Here is a 22,172-nt window from a genome sequence, read left to right as displayed (position 1 = left end):
CTTGTTGTTTAGAAAACAGCCCTCTGCGAAGGGCATAAAAGGGGGGTGACAAGAAGCCATTGGTGCTGCAGCCTTGGTGACACCTACGTTGGTGTGCTGCTGCCCTGCGCAGACAATAAAGCGTTTTTTATTCTAGCCAGTTCGGTCTCCTTGACTCTGCTTGTCCTCTGGCAGGCCACGGGCCTTCGGGTTCGTGGGTTTGGGGTGACCCGCTACACTATTATGCTACAGCTCTACCGTAGAGTATCTGGGGCTAAGTGCCATAGAACTAAATGGGTCTTACTGCTGTGGAGACATATATAGCTTGCTCTTTTATCTCCCCCAACATTTTACATAATTTTTCAATGATATTTTCCACCTGACAATCTTCTAGGGCAGCTTCTGTAGCCATGTGTGCCTCCTTGCAACAGGCAAGGTGAACAGCAGCTAGCTTTGGAATACCTTACTGAGCATATATGAATAGTAAAACAAGGATAAAGGGATAGCAGATAAACCTTATCAGCTAACCTCAGCATATTAAAAAGGCACAGATCTGGAAATTATTACAAACTTGGAGGCTAGTGAAAGAAAGAAAGAATCCCTGGATGTATTTTGGAAGAGGATTTTAAGTACATTTATTTACTCATGCAATGCTTACCTGACCTAGTTAATTAATTTGATATGCATATCTTTCTTTGACTAAAGTCTGCTGAAACATGTTCACACTGCCCTTCTTTTTTGTCAGGTAGGAATCCAACCCTGCTCTTTCCATGCTATTTCTCCCTTTGATACCAAAGTTTCTGTTACAGTAGTAATACCCAGGAACTGAAGTGTACCTATAAATCCAGATTACACATGGGGGGGGGGGAGATCACAATTTTTCTCTCATTACATTTGTATAGCTTCAGCTCTAGCAGAAAGGTTTAAGCATGAGTTGAAGAAAGGCAGCATGTGAATTAAAACATTGTAATAAAGGCCCATTTAAACATTGCTTCCTATCCCAGATTGAACTCCACATAAAATCAAGGTCCTATAAAGAATCTAGAAGGAATCTGCCTTTCTCACAACATGGTGATCAATCATCATTCTCATTTTCCCAGACATAACATTTGAAGCCCATGCACATTATAATCTATCAATATCTGAGTAGCCACAAATTCCCCACCATGCTGTCCATGTGATGGAACAGATGGAACAGATGTTTCTCCTTTCCATGAATGCACATAAGGAGCCTATTTTTGTCACTATTAAGTGAGAAAGAAAGGAAACAGAGATGCCACCATTCACAAATTACCGATTGTAGTCTCTTCTTTCCCTTGTAAAACCTTGTAATCTTCCTAAGTAGAGATTCATTTGTTAACTAATTAAGAAAATACGTTGATATTAAAATTATTTAAACTGAAAAGATAGAACTAAAATTTACACTGTCGAAAGGGAACGCTTGGGTGAAGTGGACAAGCACCTTCTGTTTGGATTAAAGTACCATATGTCATACGCTTATGCATTTTAAGCACACCATTTTCATTCTTTAAAACATTTCTATCTGGATTTCAGTTAGACCAGAGGTGGAAACATACAACTTTTCAGATATCCTTCAACCACAACTTACAGCATTCCTCAACAAATGCTATAGTGGTTATGGAAGGGCCACATGATCCTGAATTGCAAGGAAGTTTACTGAATTAACAAAACAATAAAACTAGACACAGTAATTGTAAAACTAAACTAAAAACATCAACAGAAAGCAAAAATTAGACAAAATCTTCTGTAAAAATAAAGCCACACAAACCAAAAAGCATAAGGAAAATCAAAATATTTTCAACTGTAATTCATAAGAATAAATACCAAGGGAAAGGCCCCAAGAAGGCTCTTCTAAACCCGAGATGCCCCCACAAAGACTTTTTGTGCCCAATTTCTGGTAAACCTATTATGGGGTTTCCTGGGGCTGAGAGTGTGTGAATCGCCCAAGGGCACCCAGTGAGTTTCCAAGGCCAAGCAGAGAATCAAATTCTGGTCTCCAGAGTTGTAGTCCAGCAACCAAACCACTTTACCTCAACGGTACCACTGAGCAGTTTCATAAAGGAGCAAAGTGTTTCTCGAGATAATGCTGGTCCCACCCAGATCAGTGAAGGCCAACATGCAATGCGCAGGGAAACAGTGACGCCATTTAAAAACTGGCGTGATATGTGCCAACCAACAATCAATGGAACAATCAAAAGCATCTTAGGTTTCAAAAGCAGCCTCACTCTCACTGCCATGGCAGAGTCGAAAATTTGGCCATAACTAGGCTATACATAGCAGTGACCAAGTCCTCTGTTGATATTTATCGCAATAAACACTCTTTGGGACCATTTCTAGACCTCTGAAGGAATCAAATGATTCTTTTAAAGGCAGGGCAGGGCACACCAGCTCAGATTTTTCAATGACTGGCCATACTTGCGGTCTGAAAATTGATGTACTTCTACACATTCACACCCACACAGTAGTATCAATGTCACTGACACACACTCTTCCATAATCAAGTATATTCCAGGCATATTGGACTACACTGCCCTCCTCCCCATCTACTATAGCCCTGCTTGGGGGGGGGGGGGATAATGAGAATGATCATCCTAAACTTCTGAAAGGTGCCAGTTTATATAATGTTTATTCTGAAAACTTGTTTTCCAATTCAAAAAAACCCTGTAACTCCAACTAATCATTAATAACGGTAGAATAGAAAATTCATATTCAAATCCCCATTACGCTACTGGGAAGGGTGAAGGTAAGAAGGGAACCAGATGCAATTTAATAAAGCTTAAAGGCACCAGATCTTGGAAGCTAAGCAGGGTCAGCCTTGGTTAGTCCTTGGATGTGAGGCCACTAATAAGATTGTAAGCCTGAGGGCAGGGAATTGAAAATAATAATAATAACTGTAAGTGGCTCTGAGAGCCTTTGGGACTGAAAAGTGGGGTATAAATACTGTACATGGATAAAACGAATAATACCAGGTGCTGTTGGCTATGTTCCAGAGGAAGAAAGTGGCAGTAACACCTCCTGAGAATTCCTTGCTTAAGAAAACACAATGAGATGTATAGGGTTGCCCTAAATTGACAGGTAACTTGGAAGTCACAAACATGGCAAACAAAGTCTGCCAGCATTTAGGGTGCTGCATCACTTGAGCTTCCTAATGTTAAGGATGCAAGTCCTCTTCCTTCAGGGGTTTTGCAAGGGCTTCTTTCTATTATCTAGTATTGTATTATTATTTATTTATTTATTTTATTTCTCAGTTTATTATTATTATTATTATTATTTAGTAACCCCGACCACCAACTGGATCGACCCTCTCACTGAGTACTCTTTAGCCCCGCTTGCCCTTCTCCGACTATTTCAATGGAATATTTTAACGGTTAAATGTGTTTAATTGATGTTTTAGGGGAGGGAGGGAGGGAGGGAGGGAGGAATTGGGATATTGTTGTTGTATTCTATGGATTTTTTTACTGTAAACCGCCTTGATCGTCTTCTGACAGAGAGGCAGGGTACAAAATAATGTATTATTATTATTATTATTACTACTACTATTTTGGCTGATGCAAACGAACTGTTCTCCTCATCCTCATACCCACCATTTTTACATGTCTATGGGCTATTCCTAAACACAGCCTGCTTCTGTAGCTCTGTCCCTGGACCCTCTACCCAGCTGAGGAAGAAAGCTCCCCTCTGGGCCCACAACAAACTCCCACTCCCAGAGTTCCATAGCCTTGAGCCATAAAAAGAGTGAAAGCGGTGCCGAACCGGGTTATTTCTCCTGTGTGGATGCAACCCAGGGTTCAATTCCCGCCTCTGCCATGGGAACCCACTGGGTCACACTCTCTCAGCCTCAGGGGAAGGCACTGGCAAACCCACCTCTGAGCCAATCTTGCCCCAAGGAAACCAGAAAGCACCTGGAAGGAGGCACGCAGCAACAACAGCCAGGCTGAAATGGAGGACGCCCCCCGGTCCCTCTCTCGCATCCCCCGCCAAAGACCCAGCGCCTCACCTGACAGACAGGCAGCTCCCCTCAGTCACAGAACGCCCTCCGCCCTCTGAGGGAAGGCGGGGCGAAAGCGTCAGGACCACGCCCACCCTGCCGCGTGATTGGACGACGCCTCGGAACCCCCGTCCAGCAGCGGAGGGAGGAGAAGCCCTTAGAGGGAACAGCCGGCGCTTGAGGCCGGAGATTTCGATTTCCCAGGAATGATGTCAGACCTGGGGGCGGGGCTTACCTCGAGCCCTGTCAGTGAATGAGGGCAGAGTCTGTGTAGAGCCCTGTGAGTGAACGGGGCGGGGCTTAACTTGAGCCCTGTCAGTGAATGGGGGCGTGGCCTGTCTCGAGCCCTGTCAGTTAAGTGGGGATGGGATGAGGCCTGGAGTGGAGCCAATGGGGCTGGTGTCTCCCGCTGAGGGGACTCTTGTTGCCAACCCCTCGACCTCCCCCTCCCCCTCCTCCTGCCATTCCACAGCATCCAGAATCCTTAGCCATCCCTCTTTCTTTTTTTGCCCTAATGTCTCTCATAATAAACCGTAATTCCCATGCTGCCAAATCTTCATTTCCTTTTGTGTGAATAGATACATTAAAGCCATCCGCCAAATACATGGCACATCATGAAGTCTGACAGAACTGCAGTCTGTGGAAATTCTTTGCGAGGTGAAGCCCAGTGTGGCCTAGTGGTTAGAGATGTTGGGCCAAATGCACACTCAGGCACAACGCCTGGAGGGGCCTTATAGGCTGTGTCTCCAAGGAGAATTGTAGAGTTCAAAGACACCACAAGGGCCCTCCAGTCCAACCCCAGTCTGCCACAATCAAAGCATCCCCATTGACAGATGGCCATCCAGACTCTGCTTAAAGACCTCCAAGGAAGGAGACTCCACTACACTCTGAGGAAGTGTGTTTCACTGTCGAACAGCCCTTACTGTCAGGAAGTTCCTCCTAATGTTGCGATGGAATCTCTTTTCCTGGAGCTTGCATCCATTCTCTGGAGCAGCAGAAAACAAGCTTGCTCCCTCTTCAATATGACATCCTTTCAAATATTTAAACAGGGCTATCATATCACCTCTTAACCTTGTTTTCTCCAGGCTAAACATCCCCAGCTCCCTAAGTCGTTCCTCATAGGGCATGGTTTCCAGACCCTTCACCATTTTAGTCTCCCTCCTTTGGACACATGGCTCCAGTTTCTCAATGTCCTTTCTGAATTGTGGCGCCCAGAACTGGACACAATATTCCAGGTGGGGCCTGACCAGTGACCAGAGAAGAATATAGTGGCACTATTACTTCTCTTGATCTAGACACTATACTTTTATTGATGCACCCTAAAATTGCATTGGCCTTTTTAGCTGCCGCATCACACTGTTGACTCATGTTCAACTTATGGTCTACTTGGACTCCTAGATCTCTTTCACATGTACTTTCATTCAGCAATGTGTCTCCCATCCTATATCTGTGCATTTCATTTTTTCGCCCTAAGTGCAGTACCTTACATTTCTCCCTGTTGAATTTCATTTTGTTAGCTGTGGCCCAGCTTTCCAGTTTATTCAGGAACCAAAGCACTGACAGATTGCCATCCAGCCTCTGTTTAAAAACTTCCAAAGAAGTAGATTACTTGACATCTGTGTTGGCGTGACAAACTGGTGCAGAGCTGGGCAAATGTACTTTTTAGAATTCCCCCAGACATTATTACCAATGGCCATGCTAACTGCAGGATTCTGGTAGTGCCAGTTCAAAAGGAAATTTTCTGAGTGCCGCTCTAGAGTGACTCTAATCGAACACCTATGCACCTTTTTAATGTTAGTTTTTAACAGTACAAACCTGTAACAAAATATGGTAAGGAGTCCTGCCACCCTCCGTTCTCAGTAGGTTATTTCTATGCAATTCCATTCCACTCAACCATTCGCCATCACACTACTTTAGACATTTTTCACAAGTGTCTTTATCCTTCTGCAAGCTTTAGGAGTCAGGCCTTAATCTCTCGTGTTGAGATGATGTCCCTTGCCACAGACATTTTAACTAAAACATTTTATATGTGTTTGCTTATGTCTTTATAAGTGCTTTTAAGCTGCATGTATGTCCAATTATTTTATGTGTTAAAATTTTAATGAAAAGTCTTTTGATCATATAAATGCTTTAAAGCTGTATTTTTTCTAATTTATGTAAGCCAACTTCTATTATTGGGGAAGGAGAAGATTTGATTGACTGATCGACTGAGAAAACCATTGTGGTTCCAGTAGTGATAGGTGGGAGTAATTCTACATGAGCTGACAAAACATCTGAACAAAATTGCTTTAAACAAGATCACAACGGCACAATTACAAAAAGTGCTTGAAACACTCCAGATTATCAGACAATACTTGCCTGAATCCTAGATTATTTAATGGATTTGAAATAATCAATGATTCAAAATTTCATCCAGTAACTGCTATTAGACTGTGGAGCTAATAACAACAATAGCAGCATCAGAAATAATTATTCTGACAAGAGTTTATCTGTTTGTGTAACTGTATCCAAGGCACTTCCTCTCTTTTGTCTTTGGTGGCATTTGATCAAAGTGAGGGAAAGCAAAGCAATGATACCAACCACAGTCACAATTAGCACAACACAATGTCCTTCCGAGAACAATTCTCAACATGCTTTTGAGTGCAGACAGTACTGGACAAGTGAAGATTGGATTTGTATTGCAGTGAGCATGTGGATTTATTTTTTGCAGACTGCAGCACCCATCAATGTTAACTGGAAAGCATAAATCTTGAGTTTTTGAACACATCCATACTGCAGAAATAATACTATTTGACACTGATCATACTGAATCCTGGGATTTGTAGTTTTGTGAGATATAGTTCTGTCAGAGAGCTTTAGGGCCACAACAAACTACAAATCCCAGAATTTCAAAGCATTGAGCCATGACAGTTAAAGCAGTGTCAAACTGCATTATTTCTGAAGCGCAGCTGCAATCCTGGAATGAGGAGCAGAAAACGAGCAAGTAGAGGAGGAAACAAATTCAAAGTATACAGAGCCATGACTTTTTGGACTCGAGCTTCCAGAATCTTCCAGCCAGTGACCATGATGGCTGTGGGAATATGGGAGCTGCAGGCCAAAAAGGTTAATTTCCAGTGTTCTGCTTAGGAGGTGCTGAGTGGTTACAACTACAGGATGATAACTTGGCCAGAGTAGTTGGAAGGGACGGTGTAAGGCTCCTCTTGCTGCTGATTGAAATAGTCTATCAAATAACGCACCCCTGCTTTGAATCCTGGCTTGACTGCTGCTGAAATCCCTACTGCAATACCCCCTCCTGCCCCACCTGTCATAGCAACCAGGGCATCGTAGCCCAGGTCTATGGCACCCTCCACAGCACGGTCCTTGGCCAGGTCTGTGCAGTCCTGGGTTGCATAGTAAATGCTGGTTCCGAAGTTGTAGAAGGTACTGATTACGGGTAGCCACTCCATGACCGCATGGACTTTTTGCTCCCTTTCACTAGCACAGTCCTCTGGGATAGAGCGCTGGACTCTTGAAAGCCTGTGGCACTGATGGAGCCAGGAACGAGCACCATGGTGTGGCAGGTAGTAGCTGCCATTTCGTTCCACCACTTGGAAAGAACTGGTGCCATTGACAGACACCCCAGCACAAGAGTCACCCAGGTGGTGGCAAGCTACAGAAGCTGCCAGAAACCCTCTGTGGGTGCTGTGTCCCTGGCCATGCAAGAGAGCACCATTCACTTGCCTCAAACCTCTGCAGTGCCAGGTTTGGGTGGGCGCCAGCTGATCTAAGTTGAACTGTAAGGCAGTGGCACTGCTACTGTTCCTACCAGGGGGCTTAGCTGTGCCCAGTGCTTCTACCATTGTGAACAGGAGGGCATCTGTGTCTGCCTGTCCCAGATCTTTGTAGAGGCGAAGGACCAAGGTTTCTGCATGCCAGTCACAGCCTGCACTTTGCAAGGCAAGAGCCAGTGAAGCTCGAATGAGGATCTGGGACTTCCAGGGTACATTGGCAAAATCTCCCAGGGCCTCAGGCATCAGGTCTTGACAGGAAACACCCTTTTGGCGCATCTGGAATTGGAGGGATTTGGAGGATATGGAACTAAGGAGGGTGTGGAGATGAGCCTGGCTGGAATCAGAGGTCAATTGGTGGGTTTCAGCATCATTCTCTCTCGGGGGAACTGTGGGCATCGAGTGACCTTCTGATTCTGGATGTAGCAGGAAGCCGACAAAAGCCAAGACAGTCATGGGCAGTGGTGAGTACATGTTGGATTGCTTCTTTCACCCCTGTTGAAATGGGAAGGTATTATTGCATTTCAATCGAACTTTGAAGTCTTCCAAAATACTTGCAGAATTATACCCTCTGTGAGGCACCTATGTCTGAAATGGCTCCAAGGTTATCACATCCACATTTAGATTTGTCCAGCCTTTCTCAGCCTTGGAGAAATCCTTGAAATTATTTTCAGATCTTAAGGAACCCCTGCATAACAATTATTATATCTGTAACATTATAAATGGTTTTCCTCCCCCCAGTCATGATCTCTCATGAAACCCCTAGCAATCTCTTGCAGAACCCTGGTTAAGAAATTCTGAATTAGACAGTTCAATGGTAAACAGGACAGCTGCAGCATGGCAGAATTTATTTACTGGATTTTTATCCCACCTTTCTCTCAGAATGGGATTCAAGACAGCTTACAATAATTTAAAATGAATAAAGTGATGAAAGATAACAAAAATTAAACACCAGTTTAACAGTCATGGCTCCATCTTATGGAATCCTAGGATTTGTATTTTATTGTCGCACTGTCTCTCTGATAATGAAGGCTAAGTATATCACAAAACTACAAATCCCAGAATTACATTGCATTGAGCCATGGCAGTTAAAACAGTGTCAAACTGCAGTGTAGATGCAGCCGTAGGACTGTTGATAGCTATTGGTCATTATAACTAAATGGGTCCACCTTGTCCAAAAGTATAGACCAACTGCTGGTGACCAGAGGCAAGCCTGCCACTAGCCAGAGTAAGACAATTCCCTCAGGCAGAAGATGTTGTAGTGCCACAGTGGCATCCCCTCATCTTTCTCCTGGATCCTTAGGCTGTTTCCCACTATTGAAGGAAAGAGTGACTGACATGGCCAGCCCTGTAACTTCTAAATTAACTTGCTGTCCTCCAGCACAACAGAGGACATACAGTAGTTCCTTTGTCAATGATCCCATACGGTCCAGGTAGCTTCTGTACATAAAAGTGCGGGTAGACATCATGTTTCAGGCAGTAAACCGGGAATGGTGTTATGTCAGCCAGTCCTGGATGGGGTCACACTTCCCCTGAAAGACTCTGTCCACAGCTTGGGGGTGCTCTTTGACTTGTCACTTCACTTGACAGCTCAGGTGGATGCGACAGTCAGGAGCACTTGTTATCAGCTTCGGCTGATACGCCAGCTGCGCCATTTCCTGGAACCAGGAGACCTTGAAACAGTAGTACATGTGCTGATAACCTCTCGACTGGACTTCTGTAATGTGCTCTACATGGGGCTACCCTCACGCCAAGAGGTTTTGAAGTCCCTCCACTGGTTGCCAATTAGTTTCCGGGCAAGTTACAAGGTGTTGGATATTACCTTTAAAGCCCTAGATGGCTTGGGACCAGAATACTTAAGGGAACGCCTTCTTCCGTACTGTCCATCCTGCACACTAAGGTCCTTGGGGAAGAATTTACTTTAGATCTAGACTAACTTCAGTCAGCCAGAGGTCCTTTTCAACTGCTTCTCCGAAGCTATGGAATAACCTACTGGAGGAGATCTGCCACATTTCTACTCTTGCAGCCTTTAAGAAGGCTCTTAAGATGGATCTCTTCCATCAGGCCTTCCCAACCTAGCTCCTCTCTCCCTATATTGTGATTTACATCACTCTGCCCACCAATTCTTCCCTTAATTTTAACACTATTGTATTTTATTGTTTTTAAATGCTAATTATTTAATTGTAATTTTAGTACTGGAATGGGGGGTTGAGAAGGGACTAATTTTTAACTTTATTGTATTTTCTATGTATTTTTATTGTTGTAACCCACCTGGATTCCTTGTGATTGGGCAGGCTTTAAATAAATCATTTATTTTTATTTTTATTATTATTATCTGTCTTGTGGTACAGCGATAGCAACCACTGTCTTCGTGTCCTGCCTGGAAATTGACAGAAGCATTTAATTAGCCATTGTAGTGTAAGTAAGTTGGACTAGTTGGAATTTGGTCAATTTTCCTATACTTTTAGTGTCTGTAGGATCCTAGTGATGGTCTGACATGTGCAGCTAAAGCACAGTTTGCATGCTCAAGAAAGCAGTTTTGGAAACATTTGTACAGGTGGCCCTGGAGGTTTCAATCAGCTAATGGAAAAATTATACATGCATGTATTGTTGTTGTGTGCCTTCAGGCCATTTCCAACTTGTAGCAACTCCAAGACAAACCTATAACAGGGTTTTCTTGGCAAGATTTGTTCATAGGGAGTTTCCCTTTGCTTTCCCAAGGCTGAGCAGGATACTTGGTTTAGCAGTACTACATATGAAAAGGCCCTTGGGGTTATTGCTGATCATAAGTTGAATATGACCCAGCAGTGTGATACTGCAGCAAATGCTAGTCTGCAATGTTGAGGGAAGTAAGTCCTCCAATATTCTGTGTTGGTCAGGCTTCATCTGGTGTACTGTGTTCAATTTCTGGGTGCCTCATTTTAATAAAGATGTAAACAAGTTGAGCAAATTCAGAGAAGAGCAACAAAGATAATAAGAGTATGGACAAGACATATGAGTAGAGGTTGAAGGAGCTGGACATGCTTAGCTTGATGAAGGGAAGATGAGGGATGACATGGCAGTCTTCTTTAAATACCTCAAGGGCTGCTACAAAGAGGAGGATGCTGGATTATCCTCTGCTGCCTCAGAGGCAGAATTGGGCCTAATAGTTTTATGTACAAGAGGGCAGATACTGACTAAATGTTAGAAGGATCTTCTTGACAGTGAGCAATGGAACCAATTGCCCAGAGAGGTGCTGGGCTCCCCTTCTGTGGAGGTCTTTAGAAAGAGTCTTGACAGCTACCTGCTGGGGATGATTTAGCTGGAGATCCTGCATTGAGCAGAAGGTTGGATCTGATGTCCCATAGGGCTTCCAACTCTGTGAGTCTATGGGAGAGTGTGACTTGTTTGAAGGTCACCTAGTGGGTTTCCTTGGCCGAGCAGGAATTCAAATCCTGATCTCCAAAGTACTAGTCCAACACTCCACTTCACTCCCACATATTATATAGTACAGGATTATATTCCCCAAACTGGCAGCAGGATCTTCCACAAAAGGAAGTCACAATATTGGTAAATTGAGGCATCTGGGCAGGCTCTATACATTTCCCTTGAGAGTAGGATCTTGCCCTGAGTTCAGGTCACTGGCTCAGCTAGCCCAGTATCATCTACACACTCACTGTGGCTCCCCAGAGTCCCAGAAAGGTAGACCTGCACGACTTGGCAATAGGTAGGGCCAAAATTAAAATAGGCTAAACTTCTCTGGGCCACAGATAAGTATAAATTAAATATTAATTAATTAATAATGGCAACCTCCATTATTTTCAATGGGGCATGCCCCCCATTCAAGCCTATGGGGCTTGAATATTGGTGAGTCTCCATTTTCACAGGGGCATGTGTGTCTGGAACGGATCCCCGCGAAAACGGAGGGCCAACTGTACGCACAAATTTGTCTTACTGGAAAATATGGAACTGGAAAGGGTTGAGCATGTTGGTGGGAGTGAGCCACACAAGAGAAACAAATCTGGCATATGTGCATTCTTATTGGGAGGCCCATGTTCCCTTCAGATCTCAATCTTCCACTGTGGAAATACAAGGAATTGTCTTGTTTTGTATATTGCTACTTCTTCAGAATGAAATACTGAAATATGCTCCTCTACAAGGAACTGAGTCCTCCCTGACCAAGAAAACCCTATGAAATTCATGAGGTCACCATAATTCGACGTAAGTAATATGGTGACACAACTATACTATGTTGGTCCCCATGCCATTGGTTGCTGGTTTACAGGAAAGAACTGTATCCAATGGGCACAAATTTGGTAACAGTCCCTGGCATACTGGGGGGAAACTTATCTCCCCATTAGACAGCTTGAGATGCACTGCTCTAGAAGGCATTCCTATCCTCTCCCCTTCCCACTTCCCAGCCATTGAGAGGGAGTAGCTTACCTGTTTGGAAAAGAGATCCAACTTCAGGATGAGAATTAAAAGCTGCTCCACGTCAGTGCTTATATACACATCCCAAATGTACACTCTTATCAGCAGACCCAATTGCAACATGCAGCATCACTGGCAAATTCTGGCACGTTTCCTCCCTTTGCAAGGGCCCCAAATGTTGCCTCTTTCCACTAGTGCCTGTTCTTTGTGCTGGTTCCCAAATTTGATTTAACACTAAGTTAACTAAAAATTCACATGCATATATCCCATCGGCAGCTTGTGTATTAGCATTAGGGGCAGCTCCCCATACCAACTTGGTTCAAGAGCAGCCACTAGCAAAACCTTTACAATGGGTCAAAAAGAAGGTGGGAAAAGTGTGTTCAGGAAATAATGGGGAGGGGGGGGTTGAAAGAGAAGAGAGGAGGAGCTGCTGCAGTCCGGTTGCACTTGTTTGCACAACCAAAGTCCAAAATATTTGGAGTAGTAGTCCCCCCCGAGTCCTGACCTAAAGTTACAGTTAGAATGCAGGTCAAATATGTGGGAAACCTGAACGTACTTAGTGTTATTATGATTGCCCTGCTTCTATTTATTATTTTTAAAAAAGTAAGGACAGCAAGATCACCAATCACAATGTTTTCACCTCTCCCCTCTTGTTATTGAAAGCAAAGTGCGGTATGTAAGACAGGCACAGAAACCATCAAGACATTTTATTTCTTGAGAATCTATCAAATAAAGTTTGGTGTTTTTTTAAAAAATATATCAAAAGTAGAACATACATGCAGACACCTGACTTTTGCCAACATGGGGATAGCAGGAAACAACCCATGTGAAGGTCTCTGCTGTTGCTTCCCTCTGGAATAGCCAGAACAAAGAGGTCAATAACGTGATAAAGGCTGCAAGACAGACACAGCTGAAGTAACTGGCAACCACATGGGGAGAGGCTGTTTGGGTGCGAAAGATGGTACAGATGCCCCTCTTCATTATGTAGCTGTAGCTTTTTGCGTCCTTCCCCACCCACCCACCCCCTTTGCAGACCTGTTGCCACTTTTTTCTTAAGGCCTGACATGAAATGGAATGGGGAATGTCCCACTGCTGCTGCAACTCCAAGGCACAACAGGAATAGCAGCGACCAAAACAAATACGTCTCCAAGTATTTTAAGGCAACATGTGACTAAGCAAAGGGAATGAGGCCATGAAATCTCAACCAGATTCCAGGGAAGAGGTGGAGTGGCACAGATCCTCAAGCCCAGTCCACGAAGAGCCTGAATGCCTGGCTCTCCTGTCGGTAAGAATGGCTCTCATCCACTCATGACAGACAAATTTAACAATGTCATTTTGGAGAGAAAGCATCACAGGGTGCAAATGCTTATTTATCAACATGATACAGTTTAAAAATAGTCTTCTTTCTCCATGTCAATCTATTGTAACATAGGAGAGCAGTATGAGAATAAGCCCCATGTCTCTGCTCTCCATCTTAGCTGATCCCATGTTTTTTTTTTCATTTAAGCAGCCCATCTTTGTAATCCTCTGCCCCCAAACAAAATCATTAGCCATTTTGATCATTTTTAGTCTGGACTATCCAACTTTCCACTGCTGGAGGACAATGGTTGCAGCACTAGTTGCTGGACCTAGGGGTAACTGGCCTTCCTGGTCCAGGAAGAGAGGGATGTTCCAAGCCATCAGTCTTCCTCATCCTCTTCCTCAATTCGCAGCCGCTTCCTCTTGCCTGCAGGACAGAATTTATTTTCCTCTCTGGAACCTGCAGGGCCAAAGCCAAATTCAGCATATGGGTATACAGTTGTGTCTAAGCAGGGCATGGGTAGAGCAGCACCAGAAACTCATGCTGCCACCCATTCATATTTTACAAGCACAAAGACTAGAATGTTTTTGCAAAACCAAAATGCAATATTGTCTGAGTTCTCTAAAATGGGAGAGTATGCTACATTCTCTGTAAGAGAAATGACTAAGCAATCCCATCCCATTACGTTTTTTTCTATTCTCCTCCACTTTCTCTTTTTCTTTTACTGTATCTGACTGTTTGTTTTACTTGCCTACTGCCTCCTCTCACCAGTACTATTTCAGTCTTTTTAGAACAAGAAAGCTGTTGTTCTCTTGTTTGGTTTTAGAGCATAAATGATGCAGAACCTAGTAAGAAAAATAAATCAAACTACATCTGACCGAGAGGTTATGGCCTTTCACTCCCAGTACATACTGAAGGGAAAGAGGCTAGGAGAGTCAAGCATACAGGGACAGAGTGGGTAGCTTCCTCTGTCCATGGGTGGATACTCTGGGCTTATAGTAGCGTTTTAAGAAATTTCAGTTTATATCTCAATTACACGCCTGCTATTCCTTAAGGTACAATTGTGTGTCCTTTACAAAATCCAGCAATTACTGTTAAAGGTCTATTGAGTTGCTGGACATGCATGGGAGAAGCATTTCACAAAACAGGGAAGAACGGGGAGTGGGGAGTTTGGGAAAAGACCTGAGGGGGAATGACTGGGCTACCTATGCAAAACATACCTGGGCTGTGGGGTTCCTCTTTCTCCTCCTCTTCACTGTCACTTATCAAGCGGCTCCGTTTGGGTCCCAGAGGGTGCTGGGTAGGTTCGCACCTGCAAAGAAGAATGTAAAGCATTAATATATCTCCATCCTCTCTGAGCAAGAAAGTTCAGGTATACAAATAGGGCTTTAAGTTCCAGCTTGGGAGAGAGGGCTGTGATACCATTAACTTTTGTAAAAAAAAGTGTTGTGTGTTTACTAGAGAAATTAAGACAAAGTGAACATATGGGTGTCATGTATATGTAAAAATGTAAGTGATCTGTCAGGAGTAATGATAACTTGGAATGTCCAAGGCACTGAAGATTTGTCTGAATGTTCTAAGGGATTTTTAAAAGGCTGCTGTGTATGACTAAGTCAGAGAGGGAAATATGAATTTGTCAAAGGTAGGAGTCATTTGGAGTCAGGAACAGGAGAGAGAGATGTGATTTAGAGTTAGTCAAGATTTAATGAGAAAGTAATCTTTCATTATATGTTAAACTATATGTTGAATAAGTAATCTTTATATGTTGAACCTCTGTTTAATAAATTAATTTCTGTATTAAATACTTGTGCCTCTGAGAATGCTATATAATGGTCATTGGAGTGCTTGACTTCAGACACGTAGTGTTTCTAGTTGAAGCAGTTATTCAAGGCTGGTGGTGTCCAGAGGTGGATTCAGATGAATAAAATTTCACACAGGAACCATGAAGGAATCTAGAAGGTTCCCACATTTGATGCCGTAGTATTGGGACAGGAGGAGGTCCTCACATGTGGCAGTGGTATATGATCCTCACATGGTAAAACCTTTTAAGTGTGTGTACGCCAATTTCTGTATCAAAATATACATTTCTGAGAGGAACAGAAAGAGTTGAATCTAGTAGATAAAACAGGTGTAGGAAAGTTACACATTACTATGATCCCTGTGCCATGAGGCACATCAATATAATGCTTTCATATGCAGGTAAGTAAATACTTGCCAGTGGGGCAACGAACCAAAAGAAGGAGGGAGAAGAGAGAAAAAAGTGACTCCCTCTATCTATATCATGCTCCTGCTTAGAATATTCCAGTTTACAAAACTGGAAGTACAAACCTTTGTAATCCAAAATCTAAAAAGCTAGCTGTGAGGGGATTAATAATCAAGAAAGAAAAAATGAGGCCAAAAAGTGGGAGTGGACTGTACACAAACTCTTCTCCCCACAAAAAGAATTTGAAACAGGTTTGCTCTATCCATTAGTGGCCTAAAGCCTATGGCTAGTCCCAACTAAAGAAGACCAATGAAGTAAAGGGATTTACCTACATGTTGACTCAGCATTCCACAATTGATACAAGTCTACTATAGCTGGGACTGATAGGATTTAGACCACTGTTGTTTCCTCCTGCTATAAGCTGTTATTCTCAACGTTGTATGCAGGTTGCCTCTTTTGTGCACACACACCACTTCCCTTTTTCATGCACAGTGTTAGTTCTCACCTTTCTGCTGTCAGGTACTTTGGCTCCTCTGTATCAGGATGATCTTCCTCTGAAACTAAGGGAAGAAAGAGTGTGTCAAGTGAAGAAATGTCAAGCCTCTTCTGAGATAGTTTCCTTGTAAGGTTAGCTACTTTCTCATGCAGGAATGTGCACCCTTTCAGGTGCAGAGATCCCTAAGCAAGAAACTGGGACACCCCAGAACAAGTCTGCTCAACACTGGAGCTCCACCTGGAGCACAACTCTCTTTTTCTTATGGCTGCAGGAGAAACAATTATTAAAAGACTAAACACTGATGTACAGCAACATTAAGACACACAATGTGGGCAACTGTGGGTGGGCATACAGGTGTTTTGGGCTGCAATACTAGCCAGCAGAGTTATTGGTGAAGAAAGCTGTGAATTGAAATCCAAAAATATCTGGAGGACCACTGTGGCTTACCAACTCCTGGGAAGAATAAGATGTACGGTTACCTATAGGCTAGTGCTGACCTTGAAATTCTCTTTCTTTCTTTTTAGAAAGGGAAAAGAAAAAAAGAAGGGGAAGTCCAAGCACAACAGAGGGAAGTTATAAACATTAATAGATTTGTTTATATATGTTAGGATTATCTGTATGTCATTATGTAGTTGTGTGTAAGTTTTTGTTTTGTTTGTGTGCATTTTATTATATATTTCATAAAAAACTTAAAGGGGAGGATAAACACATGTGATTGTTTTACAGTTTGGAATATAGCAAAATGGTTTCAAATGTCTGATCCAGAAACCAGTTTTCTACAGGATGCACTGCCTTTGTAGCCAGCATGTATTCTAGACCTTGTGACTCAGTTGTCTGAACATACTGCATCAGGTATGTTCTGTGGCCTCGCTAGCTTAAATGGAACCAAGGTTTAGTTTTGTGCATCTCTAATTTTTCTTCGAATGAGAAAGAAAGCAGAACTCACCTCTTCCTTAACAGGTAAAAATAACTTAGCTTTCCTCCTCCCACAAGCTCCCCAAGTTTGTCAGGCTGTAATTCCCACCATTCCCAAACATGATGGCCATTGGCCATACTGCTTAGAAGGGTGGGGGATGAGAGCTGTGGGTTGCGGACTGATATAGGGTAATATGGCTTATTAGGAAAGCAGGAATTAATTCCAGAAGTTCACATGTGTTTTAGGAAACGAAACTGAGCAAAAGGTTGCACATTAATAAAACGGCTGTGCCAACTTTTGAAACTGAGCAATAATGACAGCAGGAACTGGAACATCAGACTACAAAAACTGATTCATCAGCAGTCTGAGGAAGATATTTTGGTCCAGATTGTGCAATAAACCACAGCTGAACTTGAGGGTTAATATTTAGTCTTTGCAAAAGCAAATATATCGAACAGTCTCTGCATTAGAGTGGCAATAACAGAAAGAAAAATGGAGAGAAGATGTTCTAATGCACATGTCCAATAAGGTAAACCAACAAAAGAGCAAGTACTGACAGAGAAAATGGTTAATTCTGAACTTGCACTGAGAAAAAGTCTGCCTTTGGGATCTGATGCTGCTTGAATTTGCTGGTTGGATGTTATCTGTACAAACCTAAGAGGCTCTAAACCAGTGTAGTGTAGTGGTTTGAGTGCTGGACTATGACTCTGGAAAACAGGATTCGAATCCCCGCTTGTCCATGAAACCCCGTGTGACCCTGGGCAAATCACAGTTGCCCAGTCTCAGAGGATGGCAATGGAAAACCCTCATGAAGAAACTTGCCAAGAAAACCCAGTGATAGCTTTCCCTTAGAGTTGCTATGTTAGAAACGACGTGAAGGCACACAAAATTGAGTATGCAAATAGTACTAGAATCGCCACTGGCTGACTACTTGCACATCACAAATGGCTCACAAACAGCCTAAATGTTAAGAAGAAAGATTCAGCAAAACAATAATATGATATGAGCATAGATTTGAAACAAATCATTGTCTGTTGCCTTGTGATGATTATCTGCATCAGTGCAATTTAACAGGAATGACTAATTTCAACAGGAAGCTACTCCCAGCCCTTCTCTTTTCTTTGCTGTTTGTTCCTTAGTGTATACCTCACCTGCTGGCTGTTCTTTGGTCTCTCCCTCCACTTCTTGCAGGACAATGGAAGTAGCAAGTTGTCGCAGTTGCTCTGGGCTGAGTTTGGCTGAAATGCGCCAGAAAGACTCCTGTAGGAAGCAGAAAGGCAAGGAAGTAAATGAATGCTGCTAGTTCCTGGCCACATAGCATGCTGGCTGCAAGAGAGCACTATTTTCATATCCTCTTAAAAGCTGCTTGATGCAGTGGTGCCAGTGGGGAGGCTGACCTCACATGAAAGCAACAACAGCAAGTTTAGGCCTGGTGCACCAGCTCAGTTTTTAAAAGAAAGATACTTACAGCCATAAATGTATGAGAGGAAATCCTAGACAAAACCCTAACAAAGAAGGACAAGTGCAATGACAAAAGCTCCAAGCCTTTAATTAACTAACACAGAAAACAAAACAACTATTAATAGCTATTTTATATGGCTGTTATAAGATGCAAGATTGCAAAGTAGAAACTGAATGGGTCCTAACAGAAAACAAAATCTATAATGATTTCTCAAAAAAAAAAAAGGGGGGGGGGGGAGCAGTTCTTGTTCCACGACATCTAAGGATCAGGCTCTGGAGTGAATGAACAGCTGTGGTTAGTGAAAAGACAGGAATCTTTATTTTTACCCAGTGTAAGAATGGTTTTCTACCTTCTTAAATATCTGTATGCACACATACACCCCCCCCCTAATTAAAGCAACTTATTAAATAGATGGACTTGCTATATTAACGCTAATTCAGTGAATCTGCTTTAGCTGAAAGAAACAACTGGATTTAACACACATGTATTTCCCCAAATGCTTTCAACATTCAAATCTACAATGTTACTTCAATCCACACAGAACATTTTTGTTCAACATTTCCAAGGATATATAGGCGAGGGAGAAAAGTCACAAATGAGTTAATAAGAGGGTTAAACCAAGAATTCCTGAAAAGAACTGTGCAAAACATCCAGAGAGCTCATATTTTTTTTCTGTTTGCTGATAGACAAATCATGGATTCATTCCCAGCCCTCTAGGTCACTTTCACCTTGAATGTACACACTACAAAAATTTCCTAAGCAGAAAATAACTAAACTGTTACAAATCCAGCTTCAATGAAATCAGGAGGGGAAGGACTGAAAGTTTAGCACTGCCCTTCAGCAGCCCTTTGAACTCAAACACTCAGATCAGGTGTGAGCAACTTCAGCAGATATAAAAGCTGATTTGCTGCACATGAACCTGTCATTGCTACAGTGGAAGTAAAGAAGTTCACTTTGGTACTAATCCTGCCCCAAACCATGGCAACGACGGGCAAAAGGGATGTATCATGAGTCATGAAGGTAGAGCCTTCAGACGGGCTTTACTGAATGCGTCATGAACACGGCCCCCCGCACGCCCCAAGCGAGAAGAAGCGGCATAAAAAGGTGTGCTGCTTTCCGCTGTCTTTTCTGTTTGATACGTACCTGCGCAACTCCGTCTGTAAGCTGCTGCACCGATACGTCAGATTGCTACACCGCAAAATAAGTTTTGCCGGTTTAAAAGCTCCGTGTCAGCTGGCGTCCATATGGGTTCGGGGTCCCGGGACATGCGTGGTTTGCAGCAAGCGTTAATTGCAGACGTCCGCGGCCATGGAGCTGTGGAAGCTGAGGCACAGCTGCGGCGCATTTTAAGCCTCGTAACCCTAACCCTAGAGCCCTTGGTGCGCATGGTTGCTAGAACCGCGGGAAGTTGTAACTTTGGCCGGCGGATGTTTTTGGTTTTTTGTAAAGTGAAAAGGGAAAGTTTGGGAGTTAAAGTGACCCCCTACACACATTCCTGCGCCATTTTCACCTGGGAACGGGCACAGTTTGGCTGCTCCTGGCACAGCTGTGTGGCGGCTCCCCTTTGCCACAGGCAGGATGGCTCAGCATCCACCAGCACCCCAAAAAAAGGCAGGGGACGTCTTGGTCATACTGAGACGGCTGACTATAAGCTATAGTGGTCCCAGAAATGGGAGTAACTGCAGAAACTGGAGCAGTCCTACCTGAATGCTGACACATATCGAGAGTGAGGAAGCCATGAGAGCTGCTGCACCGGTACACCAGAATTGCTACCCGTGTACTTTAAGTTGCCCATTAAAAGCTCCGTCGCATAGTGGTTGGGGTTTGGAACATGCGCAGTTTTTGCAGTCAGGCTTTAATTGCAACGTCCGCTGCCATGCAGCTGTGGAAATGAGGCACAGCTGCGGCGCATTTTAAGCCTCGTAACCCTAACCCTAACCCTAACCTAACCCTAGAGCAACATGTACGCATGCGCTGCTGTGGAAAGTTTGGACTTTAAAGTGCACCCCTACACACATTCCTCTGCCATTTTCACCAACAATAAAAAACGCTAAAACTGTAAATATTGACATGTGTACAAAGGAGGTGAGGGGAGATGGCAGGGGGCAGCGTGGCAGCGGAGACAGCTTGTGGCTGCGCATTGCAGATTCAGCAGGAGCGCAGGGACCAAAGGAGAGGAGGCATCTATGAATGCTGCGTGACACTGGCAAAGTGCAAGCGGACAAGGATGCCAACACCAGCTGATCACCGCTGGCAGGAGACACCATTGTTTTTAAAGGGGCGTGGGCACTTTAAATGTGCCCATAGGCTTTTCTGCCGCCGCTGCTTAGCCCTGCGCAGCTGCGCATTCGCCAGCCAGCAAAGGAAAAAAAAAAGAGACCCCGGGCTTGAATGTGCCCAAGACCTTTTGATGGCCCTCTAAACTTGCCCCCAAAGGCAAAGGGCAACTAGAGGGGGCCTGTGATCAAGGGGCAGGGAGCACTGACAAGGCACTAGGTTCCCATGATGTCCCATAAAGACATCATTTCGCCTTCCCAGGGCATGTGTTTTCCCTCCCAGCCCTATCTACTCTATTCTACCTCTGTCCTGTTCTCTCCTCCACCATGCTGGCTCATTGGTCCCCAAACAGCAAGTCCAAACTCTGTCCTCCCAGGCGTTTGGACTTTCATCTCCCAGAATCCCAGCCACCTTGCCCTGTGGTCGGGGATTCTGGGAGATGAAGTCCAAACGCCTGGAAGGACAGAGTTTGGACATTGCTACCTCACAGCACGCCTGCCTAGCTTTAAGTCACAGGGAAAAGGTTAAAGGGGCTTGGGTGCTTTAAATGCGCAGACAGGCTTTCTGCCGCCGCTGCTTAGCGCTGCAGCGTGCGAAGCTGGCACCTCTCATGCGGCAAAAGAAAAAAAAAAAGCTGCGGTTTGGGCCGCCCGTGAGGAAGCTGCCTCCTTTTTGCAGCGTCCTCGAGGCGGCGGTTGGAAACTCCGGGTCGAAACGGACCCAGGTGAGGCGTTTCTTCATTGCCCCCCCATGTGGAAGCTCCAACACCTGAAGCACGCCCCCGGGGCGGGCCGTCTGGAGGCTCCGCATTCAGCTGAATACACCTCCAAGACGTCTTCTCCTGCCCGTCTGTAACCCGCCCATGTCTCTTTAAAAAAGGATGTGGGGAGTGGCAACCTTGCTATAAAGAAGAATTGTACTTCTAGGTGGCTTCTATGAGGATGATTCTTCTTCAAAAGAAGCTCTTGCCTAAAAGTTTCTGGAAATATATCCACAAAAATATTACCAAAATACTAGAAATAGAGATAGAAAAAAACCCAGAGATTTATTATGTATGTTGGAGGAAAAATTGAAAAAAATATATGGAAGAGTCTTATTTTACATGCTTATAGTAGCTAGACTAATCAATGCTCAATCTTGGAAAATCAAAAAAGAGATACAGATTGATGAATGGCTGCTAAAACTTTTGGATTTAATGGAAATGGATTTACTCTCTAAAGAACTAGAGGAAATGGAAGGAAATAAAAAAAAGTACATGGTTACCTAAAAAGGAGATGGGTTAACACACTATATATTAAAACTGGGGTCGGCAACCTCCGGCCCGCGGGCCGGATGCGGCCCGCGGAGGCCTTT

The 22,172-nt window shown here is 43.8% G+C and overlaps 3 protein-coding genes across 5 annotated transcripts in view; all 3 read right to left on the bottom strand.

Annotated features, from left to right (window-relative positions):
- STAT2 (signal transducer and activator of transcription 2) overlaps window positions 1-4,178 on the bottom strand; it is a 42,283-nt gene extending 38,105 nt beyond the window's left edge. Inside the window, exon 1 of the mRNA XM_042449635.1 lies at window positions 3,998-4,178. The gene's annotated coding sequence lies outside the window, so the exon portion shown is untranslated. The remainder of the gene's footprint in view (window positions 1-3,997) is intronic.
- A 2,150-nt stretch (window positions 4,179-6,328) lies between these two features.
- On the bottom strand, window positions 6,329-12,496 carry APOF (apolipoprotein F). Of its 3 annotated transcripts, none has more exons than XM_042455289.1 (2): window positions 12,178-12,496; window positions 6,329-8,250 (listed from the first exon to the last, which is right to left on the bottom strand). In XM_042455289.1, the coding sequence occupies exon 2, from the start codon at window positions 8,227-8,229 to the stop codon at window positions 7,135-7,137; it is 1,095 nt and encodes a 364-aa protein (XP_042311223.1). In that variant the 5' UTR covers window positions 8,230-8,250; window positions 12,178-12,496; the 3' UTR covers window positions 6,329-7,134. The 3 variants fall into 3 exon arrangements, with proteins under 3 accessions (XP_042311223.1, XP_042311225.1, XP_042311226.1); XM_042455291.1 differs by lacking the exon at window positions 12,178-12,496 and adding an exon at window positions 11,690-11,819; XM_042455292.1 differs by lacking the exon at window positions 12,178-12,496 and adding an exon at window positions 10,027-10,047.
- Window positions 12,497-12,857: 361 nt separating this feature from the next.
- TIMELESS (timeless circadian regulator) overlaps window positions 12,858-22,172 on the bottom strand; it is a 64,992-nt gene continuing 55,677 nt past the window's right edge. Inside the window, exons 26-29 of the mRNA XM_042447588.1 lie at window positions 18,232-18,340; window positions 16,174-16,228; window positions 14,686-14,777; window positions 12,858-13,924 (exon numbers count right to left, since the gene is read on the bottom strand). Coding sequence (XP_042303522.1) covers window positions 13,845-13,924; window positions 14,686-14,777; window positions 16,174-16,228; window positions 18,232-18,340 — 336 coding nt within the window. The 3' untranslated portion in view covers window positions 12,858-13,844. The remainder of the gene's footprint in view (window positions 13,925-14,685; window positions 14,778-16,173; window positions 16,229-18,231; window positions 18,341-22,172) is intronic.

The sequence above is a fragment of the Sceloporus undulatus genome, chromosome 2, assembly GCF_019175285.1.
Source record: "Sceloporus undulatus isolate JIND9_A2432 ecotype Alabama chromosome 2, SceUnd_v1.1, whole genome shotgun sequence".
NCBI lineage: Eukaryota > Metazoa > Chordata > Lepidosauria > Squamata > Phrynosomatidae > Sceloporus > Sceloporus undulatus.
The sequence above is the reverse complement of the archived record's forward strand: the minus strand, read 5'-3'. Positions and strand labels throughout refer to the sequence as shown.